The 24598-nt window shown below is 29.6% G+C and overlaps 2 protein-coding genes across 2 annotated transcripts in view; both read right to left on the reverse strand.

Annotated features, from left to right (window-relative positions):
- The window catches only part of LOC112639233, a 223869-nt gene extending 223753 nt beyond the window's left edge, over nucleotides 1–116 (reverse strand). Inside the window, exon 1 of the mRNA XM_025412532.1 lies at nucleotides 6–116. Coding sequence (XP_025268317.1) covers nucleotides 6–46 — 41 coding nt within the window. The 5' untranslated portion in view covers nucleotides 47–116. The remainder of the gene's footprint in view (nucleotides 1–5) is intronic.
- Nucleotides 117–585: 469 nt separating this feature from the next.
- LOC105247934 (dynein heavy chain 8, axonemal) lies at nucleotides 586–23730 on the reverse strand. The gene is made up of 65 exons (XM_025412541.1): nucleotides 23602–23730; nucleotides 23009–23231; nucleotides 22743–22894; nucleotides 22318–22516; nucleotides 22047–22210; nucleotides 21802–21978; nucleotides 21312–21533; nucleotides 20979–21080; nucleotides 20730–20876; nucleotides 20349–20623; nucleotides 20033–20258; nucleotides 18512–18893; nucleotides 18273–18432; nucleotides 17937–18142; nucleotides 17610–17734; nucleotides 17334–17499; nucleotides 16820–17157; nucleotides 16572–16735; nucleotides 16154–16408; nucleotides 15824–16064; nucleotides 15484–15683; nucleotides 15175–15346; nucleotides 14941–15086; nucleotides 14722–14860; nucleotides 14347–14577; nucleotides 13956–14161; nucleotides 13646–13866; nucleotides 13275–13560; nucleotides 12878–13016; nucleotides 12475–12695; nucleotides 12197–12380; nucleotides 11898–12038; nucleotides 11356–11703; nucleotides 11087–11276; nucleotides 10498–10643; nucleotides 10205–10403; nucleotides 9985–10103; nucleotides 9552–9888; nucleotides 9207–9477; nucleotides 8914–9114; nucleotides 8596–8841; nucleotides 8009–8327; nucleotides 7667–7893; nucleotides 7366–7588; nucleotides 7093–7269; nucleotides 6834–7001; nucleotides 6485–6700; nucleotides 6124–6261; nucleotides 5741–6037; nucleotides 5504–5659; nucleotides 5224–5379; nucleotides 5025–5160; nucleotides 4739–4890; nucleotides 4393–4646; nucleotides 3844–4272; nucleotides 3371–3647; nucleotides 3107–3293; nucleotides 2748–3009; nucleotides 2414–2653; nucleotides 2150–2317; nucleotides 1545–1686; nucleotides 1297–1486; nucleotides 1064–1182; nucleotides 820–981; nucleotides 586–711 (listed from the first exon to the last, which is right to left on the reverse strand). Exons 1-65 carry the CDS (start codon nucleotides 23728–23730, stop codon nucleotides 586–588), a joined length of 13317 nt encoding a protein of 4438 aa, XP_025268326.1.
- Between the last annotated feature and the right edge of the window lie 868 nt (nucleotides 23731–24598).

The raw sequence follows: 24598 nt of genomic DNA on the forward strand, positions 1-24598 counted from the left end.
CTTACATCGTTAATGAAATTATTACAATATCGATTGCTGCTTGCATAATTAATTTGCACTGGATCGCGATGGATAGAGATAACGAATTTCACAAAACACTCATTTCACTTTACGTCGCGCACAATTCAACTCTATTTGAATTATACAAGCATTGCGCTAAGTAGTTTGCGCACTTTGGCACAGAGTGCGTCACTTTATGAGTTGAGTAGGTAATGCAGATTTGACATGCGTCGGTAATTTAGATTCCGTAAAATTATCGTTTATCCCAAAGTACAATTCGCGATAGATAACAGATCATTTATTAATTCATTTTTGATTTTTAATAATTTATTTTGATAATTCATTCCATTGTATTTTGATAATTCATTCCATTCTCAAATTCTTATTTATTTATATTTTGCTTTTTATTTTGTCTATTTTATTTGAAACATATGCAATTTTAAATTCAGACGTATAATGCGTGAAAAATCTGTAACAAAGAGTTTCAAAACAATATTGTTTTTATTTAATAGAATTATTTATTATCACGTAACAAAATAAGTAACAGAAAGTTTTAAAGCAATGTTGCTTTTATTTATAATGGAATTATTTATTATCACATAACAAAGCGACGCCACGTAATATCCAATAATCAGGACTTTTTATGGTTTGCAGCCAAAGCGGTGTTATTAACAATACATAAGTCCTCTGAGGTTTTTTATACACAGGACACTGTGCAGGGAGAGAAACATTTAAAAATGAGAAATATTTATCTTATTATTTTTAAAATTGTAAACATATAAATATTTTAAAATCTATTAATTATACTCTCATATTTACCTGATACAATTTCGGACTCTTATCTGGAACATTATGTAAGACAAAAATATGTATTACTGGCATTAATACGTAAATGACTTTATTTGCCGATTCGCACAGACGACTATTTCTTCTATCCCAGCCGGCACCTTCCAGAAATAGCCCATAAACATAAACTCCTTCCTGTTTAACGAATATTTATCGTTAATATTAATTTTTATGCACGACGTTGTATATGTGCGTTACACTAATTATTATTGCATACAGGTGGCGGTGCCTTGATCTCCTCCGCAAGATTACGCAAAACTTCATTATGAAGCGTAACATTATCCAAAGCCCATTTATGAGCCCGCGTTATTTCCTGTTTCATTGCCGTTAAAAATCCTATAAACCCAACTTTTAATCGTACTTGATATTTTTTATTTTTTTTAATTCAATTATAACTTTTATAATTTTTAAAATTTATTTTAAAAATTCGTTCAACACGATATTGTTTACCTTGCGGATTAAAAAATCCGGTCATCCAAAACTTTGCCGGTCTCCCACCCTGCAACCAAGTCGAGAATTGTTGGTTTCTTTCTAATAGTTCCGTAAACCAGAAACCCAAGGAAGCGGACTCCCATGATCGAGCTTTCCAGATTCTTGGTATTTTCGCGTCGTATATATTATCGAGAGCATCTCGCAATTCCTTTAATATATTCGCATTTATTCGCTTTGTGCTATAATTATAACTTTAAGAAAATTACCTCGCTCATTATAATTACGCCTTCTATAGCCAGCAAAAGATCCTTGAGTGTAATGCGGACCAGTTTTATAACTACTTGTATCCTATCGATCTCTTGCTTTAGAAAAATATTCATCGGAGCAGCATGATTCATTGCGTGTAATCTGTGATAGCGTTAAATAATTCGTTAATTATTTTCAAGAAAATAGATCTTGCTTTATTAATAATCGCTAGAAAAAATAGTTTATAGTTAAAAATAAAAAAAATAAAAATGTAAATAATTTAATGTCGCTAGTCGAGTAATCAAAGGATCAATAGAAAAACTGTAGTCGACCAAACTAGCCAAAAAATTTTAGTTTATTAATACGACGTTTCGACCATGTGGTTGTGGTCCTTATCAAGTATATACTAAAAAAGATTTATAAATACATAAATTAACGGTTTGATTACATAGCAACGCACAGAGAATTAAAGTGTGAAAGATTTTTACCGATGTAATAATAATCAGAAGGCACCATAACTGGTGAACATATAAAACACGTAATCACATAATACAAAAAAACGTTATTTAATTAAATTCAAATTTGAGAGAAGCTGATGAAAAAAAATAAACAAATTGATGCGAACCTTTCTTTAACTTGAAACATATCGTATAGTGCTGGAACTTTATCTAGCATTTCCTTTGCCTGTCTTGTAACAACCACCTCCCGGGATTCTGCTCCAACAGCACCCGCTTCTTTCGGTTGTACAGATATTATCGTATCTAATACAGTCTGCGTAGTGTTACTCTGGTATCTACAATATAATACACACATTATTTTTCAATTACTTTGAATAATTCTGATTATTTGTATATATAAGTATCTATTTCCTTTCTCACAAAAATCTTACGTAATATCTGCATTTGGATGCAAGCCATATACTTGCGGCGGATCTATAGTACTCATGGCATCTATCGCCTTTAGATAATCGCTCACTACTTTAAATATCAAGAGAGGATAACCCTTGTAAAAAACGAAACCTTCCGCAAAAAGTGCATCTGTAAACCATACTTTCGCGAAGGTATTTAACAATCTTTTATCGTAATCGTCCGTAACACGTCCACCGTATTGTACTTCACCTATCATATAACTGTAACAATTATATAACATATGTACAAATAGAAGGTATTGACGCCATCGCTAAGGGAAATAAAGATGAAAGATGATGTAAAATTGTCGTTTACCGCACAATCTGCCAATTTATACCGCGCTTCGGATCATAATCGTTCAAATGATTATTTATAAACATGCAGGACGCCAACCAGTCCGCCAAATTAAATTCGTAAGGTATGTTCCACCCAAGAGGACCAAACTTTCGTCTCTCCTGAACTATCGTGTGCAAAAAAGACACGGTGTATATTAGCGGTATATATTGCGCGGCATCGCATTGATCCAGCATCTCCTGATTCATGCCGCTATACGTCGCTAACAAACCAGCGCGTACTCCTAACTCAGAAAAATCATATTTTCACTATCCTGTCCTCGCCACTTTTTTATAAGATGCTGTACTTTTATTCAAAGACGTAAAAATATAGATACCTACCTTGCGGAGGTTCGTATGTATATTTTATAGACATTTGCAACAAGGAAACGGGAAAATCTTTGTGCGGTTCCGTCGTGATCCATACGCGGAAATCCGGATGAGGTGCCTCCATTTCTAAGAGAAAGTTTGCCAATTCCGCCATGTATTCCAAACCTAAATGGCAATTCTGGCATAATGCCCAGAAACCCTGTGAATTGTTCCAATTAATATTTAAGGAACGTGTACCCTGAAGAATTCTTCTCTCCATAATATACATATGTGTACCTCAGTTTTTGCGCTATTAAGTAATCGACGAGCATGAACTTCTTGACCTTGTCCCATCGATACGCTTCTACAAACGATCTCCATCCTCTTCGCGAGTTGCTCGATACTAGGCGTAGGATCGGAGCCCATACTTAAGAAACAGATCATTGGCGTGTTTGGTCTCGACTCGCTATGCATCACGTCCAAAAGTGTAATCACAGGCTCTGCATATTTTGCTCCTAATGAAGACGCTATGTATTTCCTAGATTGCGATAATGCTCTGTCCATGCACCAAGCTCTATAAAGCACATTATTTCGCTCAAATTAGTAACACAATATTTGAAATTTTCTATTTAAAAAAAAATTTCAAGAGCAATCTATTGATATTTTAAATTTTTTATTTAAGATGCTTAAACTTTTCAAAATATTTCATGTATTTTATACATTTTTATACTTTGCTCGATCTTGATTTTTTAACAATATGAAAAGATTACCTAATTAAGAGCAATCGATGGAATGTGTTCAAAACGTTATAACCATCTGGTATAACTTCCTCTTCTGGTGCCTCTTTGTCGAACCAATGTTTCCAAACTTTCTCGGAAGCGGGTACTTGAGATACAATGTACTGAAATTGTCGCAATGACGAGAGTGCAATCAGATTAAGCCATGTCACATCCGTAATCCATTTGCAAGGTTTCGGCTCGACCGCTTTCAGATCCAGCGCTGCGCCGCCCTTAATAAGATACTGAAACTCTTCGTGCGTAATGCTGCCGCGTTGTAGATCAATTTTTAGTGTCATCAATAAAATGAACATATATTTGTGTATCTCGTAAAGTCCGCGTGCTTTATATTTAAATATATCGTACGTTAGATACTCGATAATGTAATTTATTCTTCTTTGATTAATTGGACTCTTCTCAGACCTAATCAAGAGAATTATGATTCCGTATATATGTCTCAATAAAAAAAAGAGTTGAATTTATTAATATTAAAAATATCTGTCACACATTACAGATCCTTATTCAAAAATTATCTATATTTACCTATCCATCGAGATATCAAATTGTTCTAAGAATTGAACAAGGGACGTTTGATACATGCAATTGACATGCGGCATGTCACATATCAGGAAATATAAAACGCTACCACGTGTTGCAATTGGTCGAAATTCTTCACGTGCTGTATCTATTTTTAATTCTGTATCCTTTGCGATTCTGAGCTTTTCATTTATTTCCGCCGCTGTTTGCTTTGTGATATTTAATACTGACATTAATTCAACGTCTTCTATCAAAGGACCCTTTAAACGTATGAAAAATGTTATAAAAATGATATTATTAAATTTGTATATTTCGCAGGTATTTAATTAATGTTTCAAAAAGGCATACATACCTGTACAGTTCCCAATTTATGTAAAAGATTCGTTTCTAATTCTTTGATCTTTCTGTTATGTGCGGTTACGTCGGCAATCAAATGTGTTCTTTCTGTTTCCAGCTCCTTCTTTTCTGTCAGAATGACTCTTCCTAAAAGTTGGTCCTCTAGACCTGTAAAGTGTAAGAAAAAAATTAAATAAATAAATTATAATATTATAATAATCAATAAAAATATAAAATTATAATTAAGAAGAATATAAATTTATAAATTTTAAAATTGTACAAAGATTGTAACATAATTTTACCTTTCATGGTAACTGTAAAATCGATTATAGATGCTCGAGCAAATATTTCGGGAGTATAAGAGGGATTTGGTAACTTTGTCGTGATATAAAGTCTAAAATCCTTGCTAACGTCCACTTCTTTGTCGCCCAATTTAACCTATTATAGTAAATTATGTCAAACATCAAATTACACGAAAAAAAGTACGAAAAATATTCTTACCTTTAAGGAAGTTCCTATTTTTATAAAATTCTTTTCCAACAAATTATCTAACACTGGATCTAACTCTTCTCCTACATCTTGAATCAATAACGGTCGTCCTATCGATATAGAATCTTCTAAGTGATTTCTGAAGTATTTGTGCGTAAACCATGTTATCTGGAAAATAAATAAAGATCTTATGTATCAGATCACTTTTATATTTAATAAATATACTTAATAAATAAAGATCTTATATCAGATCATTCTTATACTGTATTTCACATTTTGCTTTATTATGTACTTGTAAATCAAAATTCATTTCTTTATTTTTAATCCACGTTTTGCCTTGCAATTGTGGATCAATCAAAAGAGGGTATCTCGATGCTTTCGTTACAATTATTCCATTTTGAATAGATAACTCATCGGTCGGCAAACCTTGCAAACTCCAATCGCCGATCTACATAACAAATTAAACGTTTCTTCATTCAGTAAGAATTATAATTATATTTCTTACAGAACAATTATATTTCTTACTAACCGTAGCTGTATCTGTCAGTGTGTTAACTATATTTATGGTAACAGAAATTGGAATCTTTCTGTCTTGTATAAAGTCAAACCACTTCCTCTGCAAAAGAACTCGGAATTCTTGATTGAATGGCCCGCAGTAGGAAAGAAATCCGGTCAGTACCAACACATCTCCAACAAGACGTTCCGTTTCTGACTTAAATACAGCTACTTGCTCCGTCCATCTTATTCTTTCCCCGGATAATCCTTCAATCATAGCGGTCGCGGTATCTATTTTTGCTTGACAAACTGCAGCTTGCTCGATGATTTTCTAATAATGAATGTAAGGCAGATGTGTATTATATTATTATGTGTATTATATTATTATTTAATGTGTCATTATTATTGTTGTTATACTTGTCGTTCCTGCATCACGGCATCAAATTCACTTTGCACGATTTTTAAAGCGTCGTCTTTTTCTTTCAGCAGTCCTTCAGCCTCGAGCAAATTCTTGTTGGCTTTTTCATATTTACTTTCTTGTATAACAAGATCTGCCTACAAATTTTTCTCATTCTTATTATATAGTATTATATTTAATATTATGTATTTTTATTGACGTTAATTAATAATCTAATAAAATTAAATTTTCAAGTTTAATAATTGAGGGAAAAGAAGGAGAGAAAATGTTACATACTTAAAAATAAAGCATTGTATTTTTAATTAACTGATAATAGCTATTTTTATACTCTATTAATGTTTATTAATTGAAGCATTATACCTTTAAAGGTAGTACGTCTTTATTTATTTCATAGAAAGCAACCATAGAGATAGTCCACTGTATGAGACCCGCTACATCTCCGCAGGCTTGCTTCGCGGCTTCGTAAGTGTACATATGATAATTTAAATATGGCATCATTAAATCGATAGTTTCAGCATTGATATTATCCTTCGGAAAGTTTTTTAGATTATACAAAAATCTAGTATCAGCCATGACCTACAAGAAATGTAAATAATGTATGGCTTAAAATAAGAAAGCATATGTTTCTTTTATCTTAAAATTTGTGTTTTTTTTTATCATTTAATATAAATAGATTAAATATCAATTAAAAATTAGTACATATATTTACTCTTAATGATTCTGCCCATGAAGATGTTAGAAATTGATGTTCGTAATCGGGTTTGACTGGTTCTAGCTTTCTTCCAAATAGAATCAGAACGCAGTCCATTATGAGTGTAATTAAATATGGCGGCTTAGCCAATTTACGAACAGTAGAGATATCTGCTGCTTTTATAGTCTAAAGTATATGTATGGTTTTCAATAAACATTTATTTTATAACAAAGAAGTTTGAGATTAATAACATTAATTATTACTTATAATGCATCACCTGTAACGCAGCTTCAGCTTCTAACAAGGCAGGCTCTGCGGCTTTCAATTTTTGTTCTGCCACAACCTTATCTTTCGCTATCACTTGTAAAATCGCTTCCGCCTCATCTTTCGACACTTGCACTTTTGCTTTCATACCTTCAGCTTCTCTCTTTTTTTCGTTCACAGTAACAAGAATCTAAAAATATTATATTATTATAAAAAGTTATTATAAAAAGATAAAATCACAGAATCGAATAAAATTGACATTTTACAGAAATATTCCAATGCTTACCACTTCCACTTGAACATTTTTTGCTGCAATCTCTTCTTGATTTTTTTCCAATTCTTTCCGTAATAAATCAACCTGAGCTGCAGCGTCAATTAATGTGCTCAAACCACTAGTCATACGAGAAGCAAGCGTATTAATGTTATCCAAACGTTGCTTATACAGCGTTTTATAACTGTCGAGAAATGTTAAAAATGATTTTGGAGTCACGTATATTTGACGTCGAAACCTACATTTATTAAAATTAAATTAGATTAATCATATATCTTTATATACAAACATTGAAATAAAAAAAAGAATAAGATACCTATCGAAATATTCTATACAAGTGTCGCTTACGTCATCTTGAATATCACCTACAACTTGCATTAATTGTTGCTTTACTTCTGGGCTACATATAACTTTATATTTGCCTAAGAAATGTTCACCGACTGCGTATAGTGCGTCTTTTGGCCATCTTAAGAACCAATTTATTGTACAACCCGATATAAGGGCAGGAAATTTTAACGCTCGAGATCTAAACTTTCCACCGACCTGCATAAATAATTATTCACTTATTTAACTTAAATTAACTTAATTAAATTTATTTAGCAGAAATAAAAGATTCAAAAGAACGCAAATTTGTAAGAGCGACAATAAAAAAGCTCACTGGTGAAAAGCATAAAACGATATGCAAATTATTTCTCGCTCGCGATATAAAATAATCATAAAGATTGTCTTGTGTCGGTGGTCGTCGGGGATCGTCCTTTTTCATTAGTGGTGCGACAAATGTCAAAATGTCATCTAGCTCGTCCTTAGGAAAAAGATTGGCCACTTCGCCGACGCTTAGCACATTATTTATATATTCTAAGAATGCTTCGTCTTTTATTTCATTGTCCGTGAAAATAAATGTGATGCCTTTGCTGCCAATACCGGCAGTGCGATATAATTTTCGCAAATCGTCCATTAAGCTAGCTACATTATAAATCCTAAGAATATAATTACATATATTATTTTTTCACAGATCTTTATTCGGACTTTATATTTAGTATTTAAAATATTCGCGCAATATTATTATAAATATATATATATATATATATATATATATATATATATATATATAATAATGATTTTAATGTATTTAAAAAATAAAATCAAAATTTATTTAAATCTCATAATATTACTCGTAATTATTTCGCGATTTCTTTCTTTTTTAGGCATGATTAGATAAATGTTTAATAAAATTCTAATACTTGCCTAGATAATGTTATTTGAAAAAAGGTAAATCCTGCAATGAAGGATGCCAATCGTGTCAGACTTTGCTTTCCGGAGCCTCCGATACCCACTAGCAATGCATTGCCTCTAGGAACTCCAATTATTCTCGATATTCGTATCAAGTGCACTAGAGCATCGTGAAAGAAGACCAAATCAAGATGTATGCCGCGAATGTATTCATTAAATTGCTGCATATTTTGTTGAACTTTGGTAATAACGGCATCGTAGCTACGACAGAAAACATTAATGTAATTCTGTTTTTGAATCGATCGGATAAAAATCTGAAATCGGAAGCTATACCTAGGTATTTCCTCGTAAATCTTAGGTGCCTCCAGTACAAAATCTTCCGGCTCATCGCCTGTCGGTTCTGGTGGTTCGCGCAAAAAGTTAACAAAATACGTCTCGATTGGAGAGTAATATTGAAAATCTGGACCTAATATCTTCTCCGCAGTCCGCCTTAATGTATTTTGAAACCATTCTTTATCGACAATATTGGTAAAGCTAAAAAAAAATAGAAATTCATTATTGTCGCGCCGTGATAATTAAGCGAAAATATTTTAAGAATATTGAGGTAATTTGAAAAAATAACAAACCGATCCGCTATTACGCGCGTGCATTCGTGCTCCCATAATTTCAGCAGCGTCGTTATAGATTCGCATTCGGCTCTTTCTATTCTAAGCAGTCCCTCCCAAATACGAGACAGATCACGCAAGTTAAAAACATAATGGAATTTTGCTGGAGTCGGTAACATTTTCACTTTTGTTTGCTGCCATAATATTCGTGTCAATGGTATTAGCTTCGGCAAGAAATTGACGATGGTTTCGGAGAATCTCGTGGTGAAAAAGTAGCCTTGACCGATAACGCCTGCAATTGTTATAAATTCATTTGGAAATAAATTATTGTATTTTTATGGTGTTTTGTTAAAAACATTCTCTTACTGAAAATTGTATCCATAGATTTATTAGACGGTAATGTGCAATTAAAAATATTGAATTGCCGTTTTAATCGCGATGGGATATCGTTTCGTCCTCCACCCGGATGATGCATCGCAGCAAGTAACATAATATCTTGCATAGTACAAAAATCACCCGGTTTATCCAGGGAATAAAATCCTTTGTATTCCATTAACTGACGGACAACCTCGTTTGTAATTTGATCGCCCCATTCGTTTATGGCCGGCATATTTATGTCGTCGATAAAAATGCTCATTTTTCGTCCACCAGGAGGACCGTAAGTAGTACCCACTCGCTTTTCGACGTAATTCTCGAATACGCGCTGAAAGGAAAAAGTTTTGTAATGAAATAATTTAGAACATAATTATATAAATTTTCAAAAATTTCAATTAAAAGTTTGTTAACCCGGAATTACTACCTGAACCATATTAGGCGTGGATGCTGAAGAAAAATTAAAAAACTTATTCAAATGATATTCGGGATCATGTTTAGACATGTAGCTTTTCATCATTACGCTTTTTGCGGTGCCCGCTTCCCCTATTATGCAATTAATTTATATTATACTATATAATTAATGTTGAGATATAATGATTCGCATTTAATTGAACCAATTATCGAAAACATGTTAATTCATTTACCTATCAAAAGTACTGCTTTTTCCTGTTTCGCGATAATATCGATTAGATATAACGTTCTTGTATTATCGACATTAGGCACAAGAATAGTATGGTACTCCAAAATGCGATCTGGAGGATATTCGAATTCTGACACCATTTTACTCCAATGTATCCACTTTCCATCATCCGATACCAGATACTCAAAAATAGTTTCGTCTTCCTATCGAATATTTATAAGTCGTAAAAGATCAATAATGCTGTATTATTTCAGCAAATTAAAAATAATATATCATAAAATTATATATTATACGAACTGTATAACTTGGCCAGTTACAATTTGATTCGTGATTTACAAGATATTCTTGCAACGCGAATCGCCCGTCGAGCTCCAATGCAGCACCAAGGCTCCACATGAGAGAGAACAAAAAGAGTTTCTCGATATGACGCTCAGGCAATATTTCTGTTAATTACGATTTTAATTAAGTACTCGGCAAGTATTTTGTCAAAGATTAAAATCTAAATATAAATCTTAGCTGATTTTAATCTGTTGTGTAGATTATACATTATATTATTAGAAATACTAACAAACCAATGCATATAAAGAAAGAAGATAATAATAAAAGTTATATTAAATATTAATAATAAAAATAATATTAAAATTAAAAGTGATATTATAAAATAATAAAATAGAATAGAATAATAAAATCATGTTATGTATTATATTAAATATTAATAATAAAAGTAATATTAAAATTAAAAGAGAATATTAAAAATTACAAGCATAAAAAAAATGAAACAGAGAAACAAAATAAATATAGTGTGATAAAGTTTGTAATGTTGATATTGCTTAACCATTTCTATTAAATAAATATTTGAATATAGAAGAGAATATCATATATTTACTGGTTGGATCAGAATTTCCGATATTCAAACCTTCCAATAGGTCAATACATTGACGTATATAAAGCGCTTCTAAAAGCGTCATTTTAGCATGAAGCTTTGTTTGAACGAATGTATGCGCATCGTCATATATTTTATGAAACAACATCCGTAACACTTCGGCTTCATTGGTGGAACATTTTTTAAGCCAACCCTATAAAAAGTATTGCAACATCGAAATGGGCTTCCGCGCGTAAAATATCGCTATCATGAAAACCTCAGATTCGTATTACCTCTAAAATTGAATTCCATTTCAACACAGAGGCACTAATAAAGACCATTCCCATGCGCGATATGGTCGCCGGAGACGCGTTATCCACATTGTCAGGTTCGAACACTAATTTCGTATTCGGTGACATTACAATGCGATCTCCATTTGCTAATGTCAATGTTTTATTGTCGTCCAGGACGGAATTTAAATTTTCAATCCATACTGCATCGACAGGACCGTCCAATACGATCCATAAATTCTCTGTTTTCTTCGCTTGCATGGATCTTCGCCATATAGTAGAAAATATACCATCCGTCCAATCGTTCGTTGCAACATCGAGTTTTCCAAACATTTGAGATGCAGTTATCGCCTATCGATATTTCTTTTGTATTAACTCAGCGAAAAGTTATTTCTACGTTGAAATGCTTAGAATAATGAAGAAATATTTTTAATTCACAAATACTAACTTTTGGATTCGTTCTAATTTCCTTATGCGGTAAAAGTTATTTCTACGTTGAAATATTTAGAATAATGAAGAAATATTTTTAATTCACAAATACTAACTTTTGGATTCATTCTAATTTCCTTATGCGGTATACCCATTTCTGTTAGAGCTCTCATCAACGCCCACATACATCGCGTTTTACCAGATCCCGTTGGTCCCAAAACCATCAAACCATGGCGAACGAGCGATGTTTCGTACAGCTAGAAAGGAAACATTATCGTCATTTATTTTTCTTTAATGATAATATAATTTATGTCAATTTTGCGTATATATGTCGCACTAGAAAAGATTTTTCTCTCTCAGAAAAATAAATATATGCCAGAATATCATATACATATGTTAAAAATATCAGACATACCTGTACAGTTTTCAAATTCCATTCGCTATGATTCATTATGCCAAGAGTAACCGTAGCGTTAGCAATCGCTTTCTGTAATTCTTTATACGTCTTTGTTGTTAGCTTAATACCCGGAAACATATCCTCAATAAGCGACATGAAAAGGGACTCATCTTCGTCTACTAATTTAGACAGATTCATATCGCTGAAGGAAATTAATGCGAAAGTATATCACCCTTTTCTGTATTCAAATAATTTTTCAAGACGAGATTGTAACAATAATATTGTATGTTTTATACCGTAATACTCTCATAAGCGTGGTCTCTTCGGAATCGGTGGGATGCGCGCGCTTTTGAGCACCGAGCGTGCGTAAACACGATAAAATGTTTCTTAATCCAAAATCATAATGCACTTGTTTGCTGAGCTGCTCCTCGCATAATTTATACAACGTGAAAAATTTTCGCGATAACACTATGTTTTCTTTGAAGCCGCATGCAGCAAGTTTCACTCGCATTATGATCTGTGCAAACGGGATTAAATTAAACTCACTCAGTGTAGCTATGATATTTCAAGTTTTATGCAAATTTTATGAATTACAAATTCGGTTTCTCTCTATATCCAGAAGTTAGTTAGCTGTAATGATTTAACATACAAAAGAGAAACAATAATAGTAATAATTTTATAGTAATAATTTTATTGTACCTGTCTATCAGGAACCATCATAGCCACGCTTCTGAACTGTATTTTCAAATTTTCTGGTAATTCCTGTCGACCAGCATATCCGGGATTCATTGTAATAAATATTCCTAATTCGTAATTGAGTTTATACGTTTCGCCATCACTGCAAATGAAGCTTGTATCAGTTTGTTAGAAATTTAACGTTGTATATAATTTTAAAATAAATTAAATGCTATTAAATAAATTGAAATATATTTATGATTGAATAACTTCAAAGATGAATAAAATGAACAAATTAAACAAAAATGATAGAACATTATACGAAGACATAAATAATATTAATAAAGAGATATAAATTTTTCTAACATGAAATAACAAAAATAATTTTATACAATAAATAATTAGAAAATTGTTTTTGTACCTAAACAAGAAACTCATTTTTCGTTCTTTTCGCGCGTTAAGTACAATTGCTATCTGTTGTGCGGCAACGGATAATACTGGTAAATCAATTCGATTAAATTCGTCAAAGCACCCCCAGCTACCAGATTGCGCCAGTCCCTTAAATATTCTGCCCAAACCTCGAAAGTCCATTTGATCAGAACAATTAAACACAACAACGTATTTTCCCAGCGCTTTCCCCATATCTTTCGTTGTTTCTGTTTTACCCGTGCCAGCAGGCCCCGCGGGAGCTCCGCCGAAATTCATCCCTAAGAGAAATATTTGCAGGGATGATAATAAATAACGGAACGTAAATAATGATACAAATGCCACCACACTTTTCGCGAATCATACCCACAGCTTGCGCTAGCGTTATGTAACATCTGTCTGTAAGCGGCGTAATTGCGAGACGATCTGTGCAACCCAAAAATTCATTTTGATAAATAAATTCGACATCGGTTATTTTAATTGTAACCTCCTCTGAGTCGTCGTTGTAATAAAATCGACACTGTTTTAACCATTCGAAATCTTGTATATTTCGAATTCTGAGACGACACAGATCGTCAAATATGTCTCTGAAAAAATATACTTAGGCGATTTATTTTTAGCTATTTTTATTACTATGTAATTATTTACACTAAAAATAAATATTCAAAAACAATACCTCTGATGCACATGTATTGTTATTAAACATTCATACTTTGCTCTAGAATAATTAGTAAGATCTTTAACCGTTATTTCTATAAGACTGTTTAGCAAATCTAGAAACCACTGATTAGTTCTTTTCATTATTGTCCTGTTACGTTTGGCTGTCGTGACTGCTATTTCAGAATCGCGCGTCCATAAAACTTGTAACGCTAATAAACCTACCTGCGAAAATAAAAATATATAATTAAAATTATATATAAAGTTAATATATAATTAATATATTATATATTAAGTTAAATATAAAATTACATATAAATATTACATATTTGAATTTTTACTTTAATTATATAAATAATATAATTTTTATCTTAATTATATATGACATATTTATATGCACATCATTTTACTTGTAAAACAGAGTTTTCTATCAATGACAAGATGTTAAATTCAGGTGCATAAAATGATTGCAATCCTAACGAAATTACGGCACCAACAGATTGTTGATGGACCATTAACAAAATATTTAACCAGTTCTCTACACCTCCTATACATGCAACTTCTTTTTCTAACACTATTTCTTCATTTTCTCGCGAATACATTGCAACAATCTTTTCATACTCTTTTTCGGAAAACTTCAACTATATACAAAATATAATAAATTCATCATACATACTATATAAGACTACAGATGATAACAATTATTTTTGTAAAGTATACAGCAAGATTATTATGTATCTCGTAATTATTTTATTTTATTGATGTATTAGATTTTATTTTATTACCTTTGCTATATTATCGAAAAATCCACCAAGATAATTCTGTATTGTGTGACAATCCGCTGCTTGTCCAAGTATCTCCAACATGGTAGGATCTGATATAAAGCAGAATCTCGGGAAAATAACTCGTTTGGTTTCCAGATAACTATATTAATAGAATTTGTTGATTAAGTTTGACAATTTAATTTAACTATAATTATTTTATTTTGTTGATAATATGTATACCCGCTAAGAGATTTCTGGCATGATTCTAATTGTTCTAATAAATGAGGTAAAAACTGGCTCATAGTTTCATCTCCAGTACACGTTTCTACCGCGTTTAATTTCTCATGAGCGCGAAGCATAAGCTTGACCCAAGCTTTGTCAATAGTCTATATAAATAATAATAAATGTTTCAATTATTTTTAATTGATAAAATCGCAATTTAATTGATCATTAATTTTCTTAATCTTTTCTTACATTAAAACGCTTTGCTTCAGTAGGCAATTGCTTTGATATGTCACCGCCGATAAATACTGCTTCCAGATAAGCCCATAGATTCTGCACCGTTAACCATTTCGCCAATATTTCTGATGTATTACTAAGCTTAGTCTGCCATAACTGTATCTCTTTCTTAAACGGTGCGTTGTAACTGCATAACATTCAATCAATACATATATATACATATATATATATACGCAGAATTAATTATTTCAAACTAAATATATAATATATTTTATTATATGTGCATATTTATATATTTCGATTTTAAAAATGTATTTATCATACCGATTTGCCAGCAAGGAACTTATAATCATTAAACTATCTTCAAGCTGTGTTATTATTTCAACCGTTTCGATACCTTTTAACAATAATTCACCTCTTTGCCTGAAGCTGGCAAATTGCAGATTTACAATCGCCCAATCCGCAATTACCTGCTTCAATTTGATTTCGATATCTTGTTCCTTCACTGCACTAATACATATGTCCTATAATGCACAAATATGCCATTTATACTTCGTAAAGAAAATATTGTAACGAATTTAAACATTTATTGACAATTAACAGTTATTAAATATTGCTATTAAATTATTTATTTATAAACAGCTATTAAATTGTTTAAATATACCTCCACATCATCTTTGTATTTTAACAATGGCGCTTGCATAACGTTTGCTAAGGTAAAGGTTTCAGATTCCACATCAAAAAAATATTGACACAGCTTAGATAATTTTTGCCAATGTCTGTCTTTCATAGCTTTATTAGCCATCATCTCTAGTAATGGACACATCTCATTGAAATCATCGATTTTCTTCTTTAAATCAATATATGCGGGCCATTCTCTCATAGCTTTCGGTAATCTTCGACATCTACAGAAATGTTATATATATTGTAATATTTTATTACAAGAAATTTATACTATTAAATTATATTATAAGTAAAACAAGTTTTCTCTTACTTGTTTTGGAAATCGGCTAATTCAGTTTCAATTGCCTCGATATCAATTTCAGACCATGGAATATCATAATAGCTGTCAATAGTACGCATAACTTGTAAGTACAATGTATACAACTTTTGCAATAAATGAATTTCTTTTTTTCTCTGCTGCAGAGCGGGATATTCCGTTACTTCTATACCGAATAAGCTTTCACCACTGCTATAGGTTTCATATCTTTCCCATAATTCTTCAAAGCGTGCTTGGAACAGGATAAGTCTTGAAATCGATAATGCACGAAAAATGAAATATTATTCATATTGCTTACACATTTCAAATTCTTCTCTTATAAAAAATATCGATATAATTATACAACTCGAAATATTAATACAATATTAATACAAATATTAATACAATTAAATAATAGTGAAACATATTATACCGTTCGCTGGCTTCTTTTGCAGGTATTCCTTCAACCATTGGACCATTGAGTTCAAAATCAATATCGAATTGAGCCACCTTTATTTTAAGAATTGCAACTCCCTCAATAAGTTCTTTTTTCAATGGCTCTTGCATTTCGCATATAATTGCTTGAACTTGTTCTGCCTATAAAAAAATAGATATTATTCATCATGGAAAAATTAAGAGACGTAATAAAATAAAAAATAAATCAATGCAACCAATTAATACCATATTAAGCATGTTACTAAAATTATATCTCAATCCATCTACTATATCTTGATCTTCTTTCAATATATCTATGTCAAATTTTGCCATCAACATATAAGTTTCCTCAATCAGAATCAGTTCCATGTCTAATAATATAAAATCGTCCCGTATTTCCCCCAAACATTTCATTGCAACTCTAACATCTTCTAAATCTTTAATATGTCTGGAGAGAACTTTGTTCTTTTCAGAAATATAGTCTGTTATAGTTTGCAATTTTTTCTTGTAGGTATTTGATAAAATATTACCCAACGATCTCTTCCACGCATTTGCTTCAACGAGGAATGCTAATTTCAATTTACCTGTAAAATAACTATTAATAGAGAAATATCTAAAACAATTTCTTTAATATATTTATAAATTAAATATTAATATTAATAATTAATTATCGTTGTTAATTTATTGAGATAGGCATACGTAAAATATACTTGCTAAAAAATTACTACCTGTGATTTCTAGCAATATTATTTTTATATACTTGTATTGATTTGAAGAGGACCAAGTATGTGTCGATCAGGTAAATTCTGGATTTCTGTCATTAGATTTTCATATTCAATAAACTTCTCTTTGATTTCTTGAATAAAAGGTTTGGAATCGACAAACTTTTGTATTATCTCATTTCTATTCTCTGCCCATATATAAGAATATCGCAAATATGTCTAAAAAATAAATAATTATATTTAATTCAAATTATAACATATACAAATATTACTATAAACATAATTAAATTACAAATTATATTAAACTTCCATACATTGCCAACTTTGGAAACATCATCTCTCAACATTAATATTAAACCTTGTAGACTCATTGAGCTCCGTACTATATCTCTGTGATCTGATACAACTTGAAAGTAGGAATTCAGCGGATCTTTTTTATCTACTTAAGATACAAAAATTACAATATAAATAATAAAAAATACGTTACATAATATCTACTTTCTCTATTAGTAATTGGATAATAGAAAAATCTATTTAAAAAATTTTTTATAATACATTGAGAAAAATTATTATAATAATATATTTCACATATATATTTATTTAACATTTAATTCGAATATTTCACATATAATTTATCTTACCAAGTGTTTCAGCTTGCATATTTGTAGAATATCGTTGTCCCCATATGAACACTTTTTTGTGCGTTTCTACAATACTTGTGATAACTTTGCCAAAATAGTTTTGTAATTCTTCTATCGATGGGATGATTATAATATTCGGTATTTGTAAAACAAAATATGTCATCATAATTGGAGTTTCTTCCATTTCAAGATCTTCAATTAATACGCTAAAATATAACCCATATAAATTGATATAAATTTATTATCAATACAAAATCAAAATATAGTATAAATATAATATATAAATGAAATAAACATATATATATATATATATAAAGTGCACGAATATTAAAATACCTCATAATAGTTGCTTTTTTTTTTAATAAGTCTAAAGAATTCTTCGTACACTTTACTAAGGCTTCTATCAATTTGTTATTGAAATATGCAAAGAGCTCTATACAATCATTATGCACTTTATTTATTTTAACTTTATTTGTTCTTTCGATATGACCAAAACCTATTTGATTAAATCGTTTCTTAATTATAACACAAAATAATGAGCAACGTCATAATTATATTCTAAAAAAATATAATACCAGGTTCGAAAGGTCCCCGTATGAATTTGCTTTCGGATCCCATTTGTTTTTGAATTTTTTCAGTATCCATCCACTTATATTTAGTATCTTGCACGGTAGGATCAGTTATAAAATCCATAAATTTATTAATAATCGTGAAAACTGCTTTCTCCGCTGCCGAAGATTTTACCTCCAAGTCAATTGCTATTTTATCTCGAAAAGCTATGTTATCGGCTAAGAGTTGTTCTGGACTTTTCGGTTGCTCTTCTAATTGAAATAACATTGTTTCCGCAATAGACTCAATTACTTCATCCACTCTCGCTTCTTTCATATCCGTCACTTCTTTCACAAATATCTCTGCATTTTGAATCGCTTCCTCTATATTAGCGCATACTTTAGGGATCTTTAACGAAGACCACGTAATTACTGATAAACAAGGATAAAACGCAATCTCGAGGTTGACGAGTGCAATCTTCATTAAATTTAAAAATACGATCGGGATAGATTGTCTGTACGCACAAATAATATATATATATATATATATATATATATATATATATATAAAATCTTATATCAATAATTATAAATTAAATTTATATATATATATATATATATATATATAAAATCTTATATCAATAATTATAAATTAAATTTATATATATATATATATATATTATATATATATATATATAAAATCTTATATCAATAATTATAAATTAAATTTATATATATATATATATATATATATTATATATATATATATATATATATATATAAAATCTTATATCAATAATTATAAATTAAATTTATATATATATATATATATATATATAAAATCTTATATCAATAATTATAAATTAAATTTATATATATATATATATATATATATATATATATTTACCTAAGGGAATCATTTCTCTTAATCAATTTTTTCATTCTCTCGTAGGATAAAAATATATTCTCTTTGCAAAACATTAAAATTTGTATAAAATCCGGCACTTCCAATCCAAATTTAGACATATGCTCCGATTCCCGTATTACTTCATATATATAAGCATCGAAATTTAAACAATACTTATTTGTTTTTGGGTGACGCACAAGCATAGGTGAAGATAATGCAAGACGAATCTAGAAATTAAAAATTATATCTCTAAATTTAAATTTTAAAACAATAATAATAATATATATAGGTACATATACATATATGAACAATTTCCAAATTTTGTTATCTTTAAAATTTTACTTTTTTTAATTCTATATACTCATAACACATTCTAAATTTTTTTTTTATAAATCTCGATTAAAAAAATATTGTATCAATTAAATCTATCTTTCTTTAAAGAGAAAACAAAAAAGATACATTTATCTAATTCCAGATTGCAGATTCTAAAATATCTTAATTAATTGAAGTTTTAATATTAAACTTACAATGTTAGCCGCATCATACCACGCTTTGTGATGTATTAATTCATAATGAATAAACGCACTAACGAGTGCATTGTATATTTTAATGCATTTCTGTACAGAATTATGTGTTATTACTCTCTGATGCGATTTAAATATATTCATAGGAATCTCAATACGTTTATACAATTGCTGAATCCATAGAATTCTACCAGCGATAGGTGGAAGATTCCTTGTTATAGGTGGATCAGATCTATTTTCATTATATTTATCGCGAATATCTTCAATCTCTCGTTCGTACATAGCGACAAGTTCTAAACACTTTCTATCAATCCTCAGTTGCTTGAGATTTAATTTTTTAAATCTGAAGAAAAGAATACATATAATGAATTACATGATATATGACGAGAGACAAGAAAAAATTTATACGTACAATAATTTATACATATACTACCTAGCTATCACTTCTAAAGCTTGTGTTATATTTGGTGCAAGAGAAACACAATTATAAAAGAACGTTCTAAGCTCCACATCCATCTCCGCTACGTTCTTCTTAAATTCATCGTAATCAGAATCAAAATATGGTTTTCTGTGATCTAAGGGATCATACTTCTGTGATGCAATATTTTTAAAATAATTTGTATATTTTTGCGCGTATGTGTCAATTTTTTCTATGGTCGAACTATGTAAAATGGAATACATTCGTGTTGTTTCAAGGATATCTATGATCTATGTTGTAAATTGCAAATAAAAATTATAATAACATAAAATATTATATACACATATATATATATATATCTATATTTTTTTTTATTTTTATTTATTACTTACTCACTTTTATTATTCTCGTCTTAAAAGTCTCAAACTTTCCAAAAACATACATTTCGGATATCTCAAAAGGCTTCTCATCTGGAGATTCTTCGATCATTTTGCACATATCGTCGTAACATTTATGATATGTCTCACATAGCTTAATACAATCCTGCATAATGTAATTACACTGATTGTATTGTTTTAATTGTAAGATATCAATTAAGAAAAAAGTATAGACGACATTAATTTTACATTTTTATTTAATTTTCACCTTTATTTTAGATATCATAGTATGCTTCGACTCATCCCAAATGCTCAGTTTTCCATTCTCCGTCAAATATGCTTTACATGCCAATATCATTTGATTTGTTATCTGAATATAGATTATAAATCAACGTAATATGACAAAAAATAAATAGTTTATGATATACTTGATTATAATAATACATTATAATTTGTTTTTGTTACCATAATTTTAAAAAAATAATTTGATGATTAAAAAAGTACGAAAATTTTGTTTAATTTTTTTCAATTAATATACTCAAAATTTAAATATTAATAATATAAATTAATAATATACATTATTTATTTTACAGAAAAATACCTTTACATATACTGCGGTTACCATCTTTCTTGTATTAAAAAATCGCGAGGTAGCATAAATCATTCTTATTGCATACATGAGAGCGGGTAAATAATCTCCAATTTTTGTTGGATCTAATCTGTACAACGGTTGTGTAAACTTTTCTAAGGCGTATAAGTATTTAACGTTATCTTGTGATAGAATATGTATTTTTGTCACATGATCTTCTAAAATCTTCCATTTCTTTATATAAAATTTAATCAATTAAAATTAATTATACATATATAATTATATATATATATATATATATATATATATATAATTAATTTTAATTGATTATATATATTATATATATTATATATTGATAATTTATTAATTCTTTTCTCAATAATGTTTAATATTTCATTTTTTAATATTTCTAAAAACTTTCGTTTTTCTTACTATCTAACAATATTTTTATTTCACATATAACACAACATTCAATTCAATATAATATATTACAAATTTATACCTTAATAAGTTTTGATTTTGCTTCCGTTAATAATTGTATAAATGATTGAGTATGAGGAGACTTTATGTGACTTATTATCGACGAAAATTGAGCGAATAATCTTCTCCAATATGCAAGTTCCGCAGATGGTCCTATAGTTTCGGTTTCCCTCCGTAATTGTTGACTCTCAACAATAGCCTAAAAGTAAACATTAAAAAAATATTGTGAAATTTTATTAAAAGATAAGATCGATAAAAATCACACACTCGTTCCATCAATTTTTTCCATATCTTAACATCAGCCTCTGCTGCTTCGATAACGTTTTGTTTATGAATGTTCTCTTTAATATTTTCAGGTAGCACTAAATACTTTTGATAAAGATCCCAATTAATTTGGAAGCATATAATATTTTTCAAATCTATTTTCGTCACTATAAGAAGAAAAAAAGGAGAGTAAGATTTTCTTACATTTAGAAGGAATATTGCAATAATTGCAATAATTAAAGAAATACAAGTTGTAAGTTTGTAAGTTACTCACTATTAAGAAATTCACAGAAATCTCTAAAATCGCCTATAAAATCGTCCTTTATTTTTTCGCCAGTTTCACTTCTCGACAATTCTCCCCATTGTGTATTAGCAGTTAACGTTCGTGCATGTAAACGTGAAATTAAATCAGATATACCTGCCAATGCACTGTATGATGTATAATCCACTTCAGCATACGCATAATACGTTTCCTATATATGTAGATGATAAAATAAAAAGCAACATGAAATTGAAACAAAATTCTAAAGAAAAAGAAAGGATATGTACATAAATTATTCTCGGAAACCAAATGTGTTTTACTAATGTAAAAGTGAATTAAATTTTACTTTACATAAATAGATATTTTTTTGCTATCAACCAAAAAATACGATATATATTCAATTTATAAAAACATTATCTTTTAACCGAAATACTTACGTCAAGTAATTGCTTGATTCCAAATTCCAAATTTGACTTTAATCGATAAATTATAACGCATTTGCCCGAAAATTCTTCGGTAGTACCATCTGTTACGCAGCAACGTATAATTTGCTGTATTTTGCTAAATTGCGGAGTCCATCGTCCAGATTCTGTATGATCGCACAAATTTCATATATCATAGTGTAATATAAAACAGCATAATTATAATGTCATATTAAATACAATTATCATCAATTTTATATGAAATATAAATTGTTTTGTACCAAATGTGGGGGGACTCATAGGTTGAAGGTAGACAATAATAGCTTGTTTTCCATCTTCGGCGAAGAAACTGCTAAATATGTTTACGTAGTCATCTTTATCGAGAATTCCTTCTTCCAGCACTTCAACATCTGTATTCAAAATATATGCTACTGTTTCTAAGACATGTCGATGTGTAACTTTCAATAATCCTTGCCTGGCATTACGAGTTTCTTTAAATTTTGCCTAAAATAATAAAAAGTTTATATATACTGAAAAACAATATTTTTTTAATCTCATAACATTTTAGCGCAAAGAATTTAAATATTGTTATTATAAATATGTACTGTAAATATGTTACTGTAATTCTTTTTTATATTTATTTTATTTTATAATTTTTCTTTATATTTATTTAATATTTATTTTATTTTATATTTATTTATTATTATTTTTTATTATTTAAAAAATTGTTTTTGATTATTTCACTTGATAACCTTTAACATGCATTTCTAAAATATTATATGTTTAGTTACATTAAATATTGTAATAACAGTTAGATAAAAATATGTGATATATGTTGAGACTAAAAAAATATTAAACTCGCAAAAGTATTTACGAGTCGCTCCTTTGTACTTTCCGTGGGCAAATCTTCCCGTGTACCAATTCTTCTTTTCACTAATTTAGCAATTCGTTGATCGACAGCTGGTTTCGTATAATCTCGCAATGCGGGATATGCGTTTGTCATTATTACAAGAAAAAGAAATTGTAAATATTGTGATTGATATTGGCTAAAAAAGCTTCGAGAAAGCTCAAAGAAAAGTATAACTATATATGTATAAAACACGATATTGACAATTCCTTAATTATTCATCTGAAATTATGCGTATAAAGCAGGATGAATAAACAAATGACTGTTACTTACAAGGAAAGGTACCCAACTGTCACTCACGGATTCTAATAAAACTTTGTACACTTATAAAATTATGCAAAATAATAGATACATATTTTTTTTATCTACGAAGAAGCGATTTTGAGGGCAGAAACAACCTCTTGTATACAAGATGGGCCATTTTTTTAAATGGAACCAGCTACTTTTTATTGCATATTCTTGTAGCTTATCTCGAGAGCTTTCCAAAACACTATAATAATAACAAAATTAACAGTGATTAAATCAAGTGTATCGTATAAACATGCGCCCGACACAATCAGCTGATTGCCAATTAGACATTCGAAAAACGATTTGTACATATCAAACGCAGTATTTGACTCGTCAGATCTCATCCTATCTAAAATAGATAATAAATAAATAAAATATCTCACATAAAAGATTAGATTAGAGATTTCGCTCGGAGATAGAAAGAGCTTTCAACAAACTATAGAAAAAAAAGTTTCAAAAAAAGTTTCAAAAGATAGTGATTTGACTGCTTAAATATTAAAATAAACATTAGTTTAAAAATTGAAATAAAAAAATACAAAATATGTTTCAATGTGAGTAAATTAATGATTTATAACAATTAAAGATGTTTGTTTTAACATATGATTAAACATAGTTAAGTTTTTTTTGCTCACGAATAAATTTGACAATTATTTTAAATTTAAAACGCTATGCAAAT

This window comes from Camponotus floridanus, unplaced genomic scaffold, assembly GCF_003227725.1.
Source record: "Camponotus floridanus strain SB8 unplaced genomic scaffold, Cflo_v7.5 scaffold52, whole genome shotgun sequence".
NCBI lineage: Eukaryota > Metazoa > Arthropoda > Insecta > Hymenoptera > Formicidae > Camponotus > Camponotus floridanus.

What these genes read in the sequence shown, in the direction of transcription:
- LOC105247934 (XM_025412541.1), bottom strand. Translation starts at nt 23,730, where the DNA reads ATGACAAACGCATATCCCGCATTGCGAGATTATACGAAACCAGCTGTC. An exon ending in AAATTAGAATGAATCCAAAA is followed by an intron (nt 11,704 to 11,897) that starts GTTAGTATTTGT and finishes AAATATCGATAG; the next exon opens with GCGATAACTGCATCTCAAAT. An exon ending in CATCCAAATGCAGATATTAC is followed by an intron (nt 2,318 to 2,413) that starts GTAAGATTTTTG and finishes ATTATATTGTAG; the next exon opens with ATACCAGAGTAACACTACGC.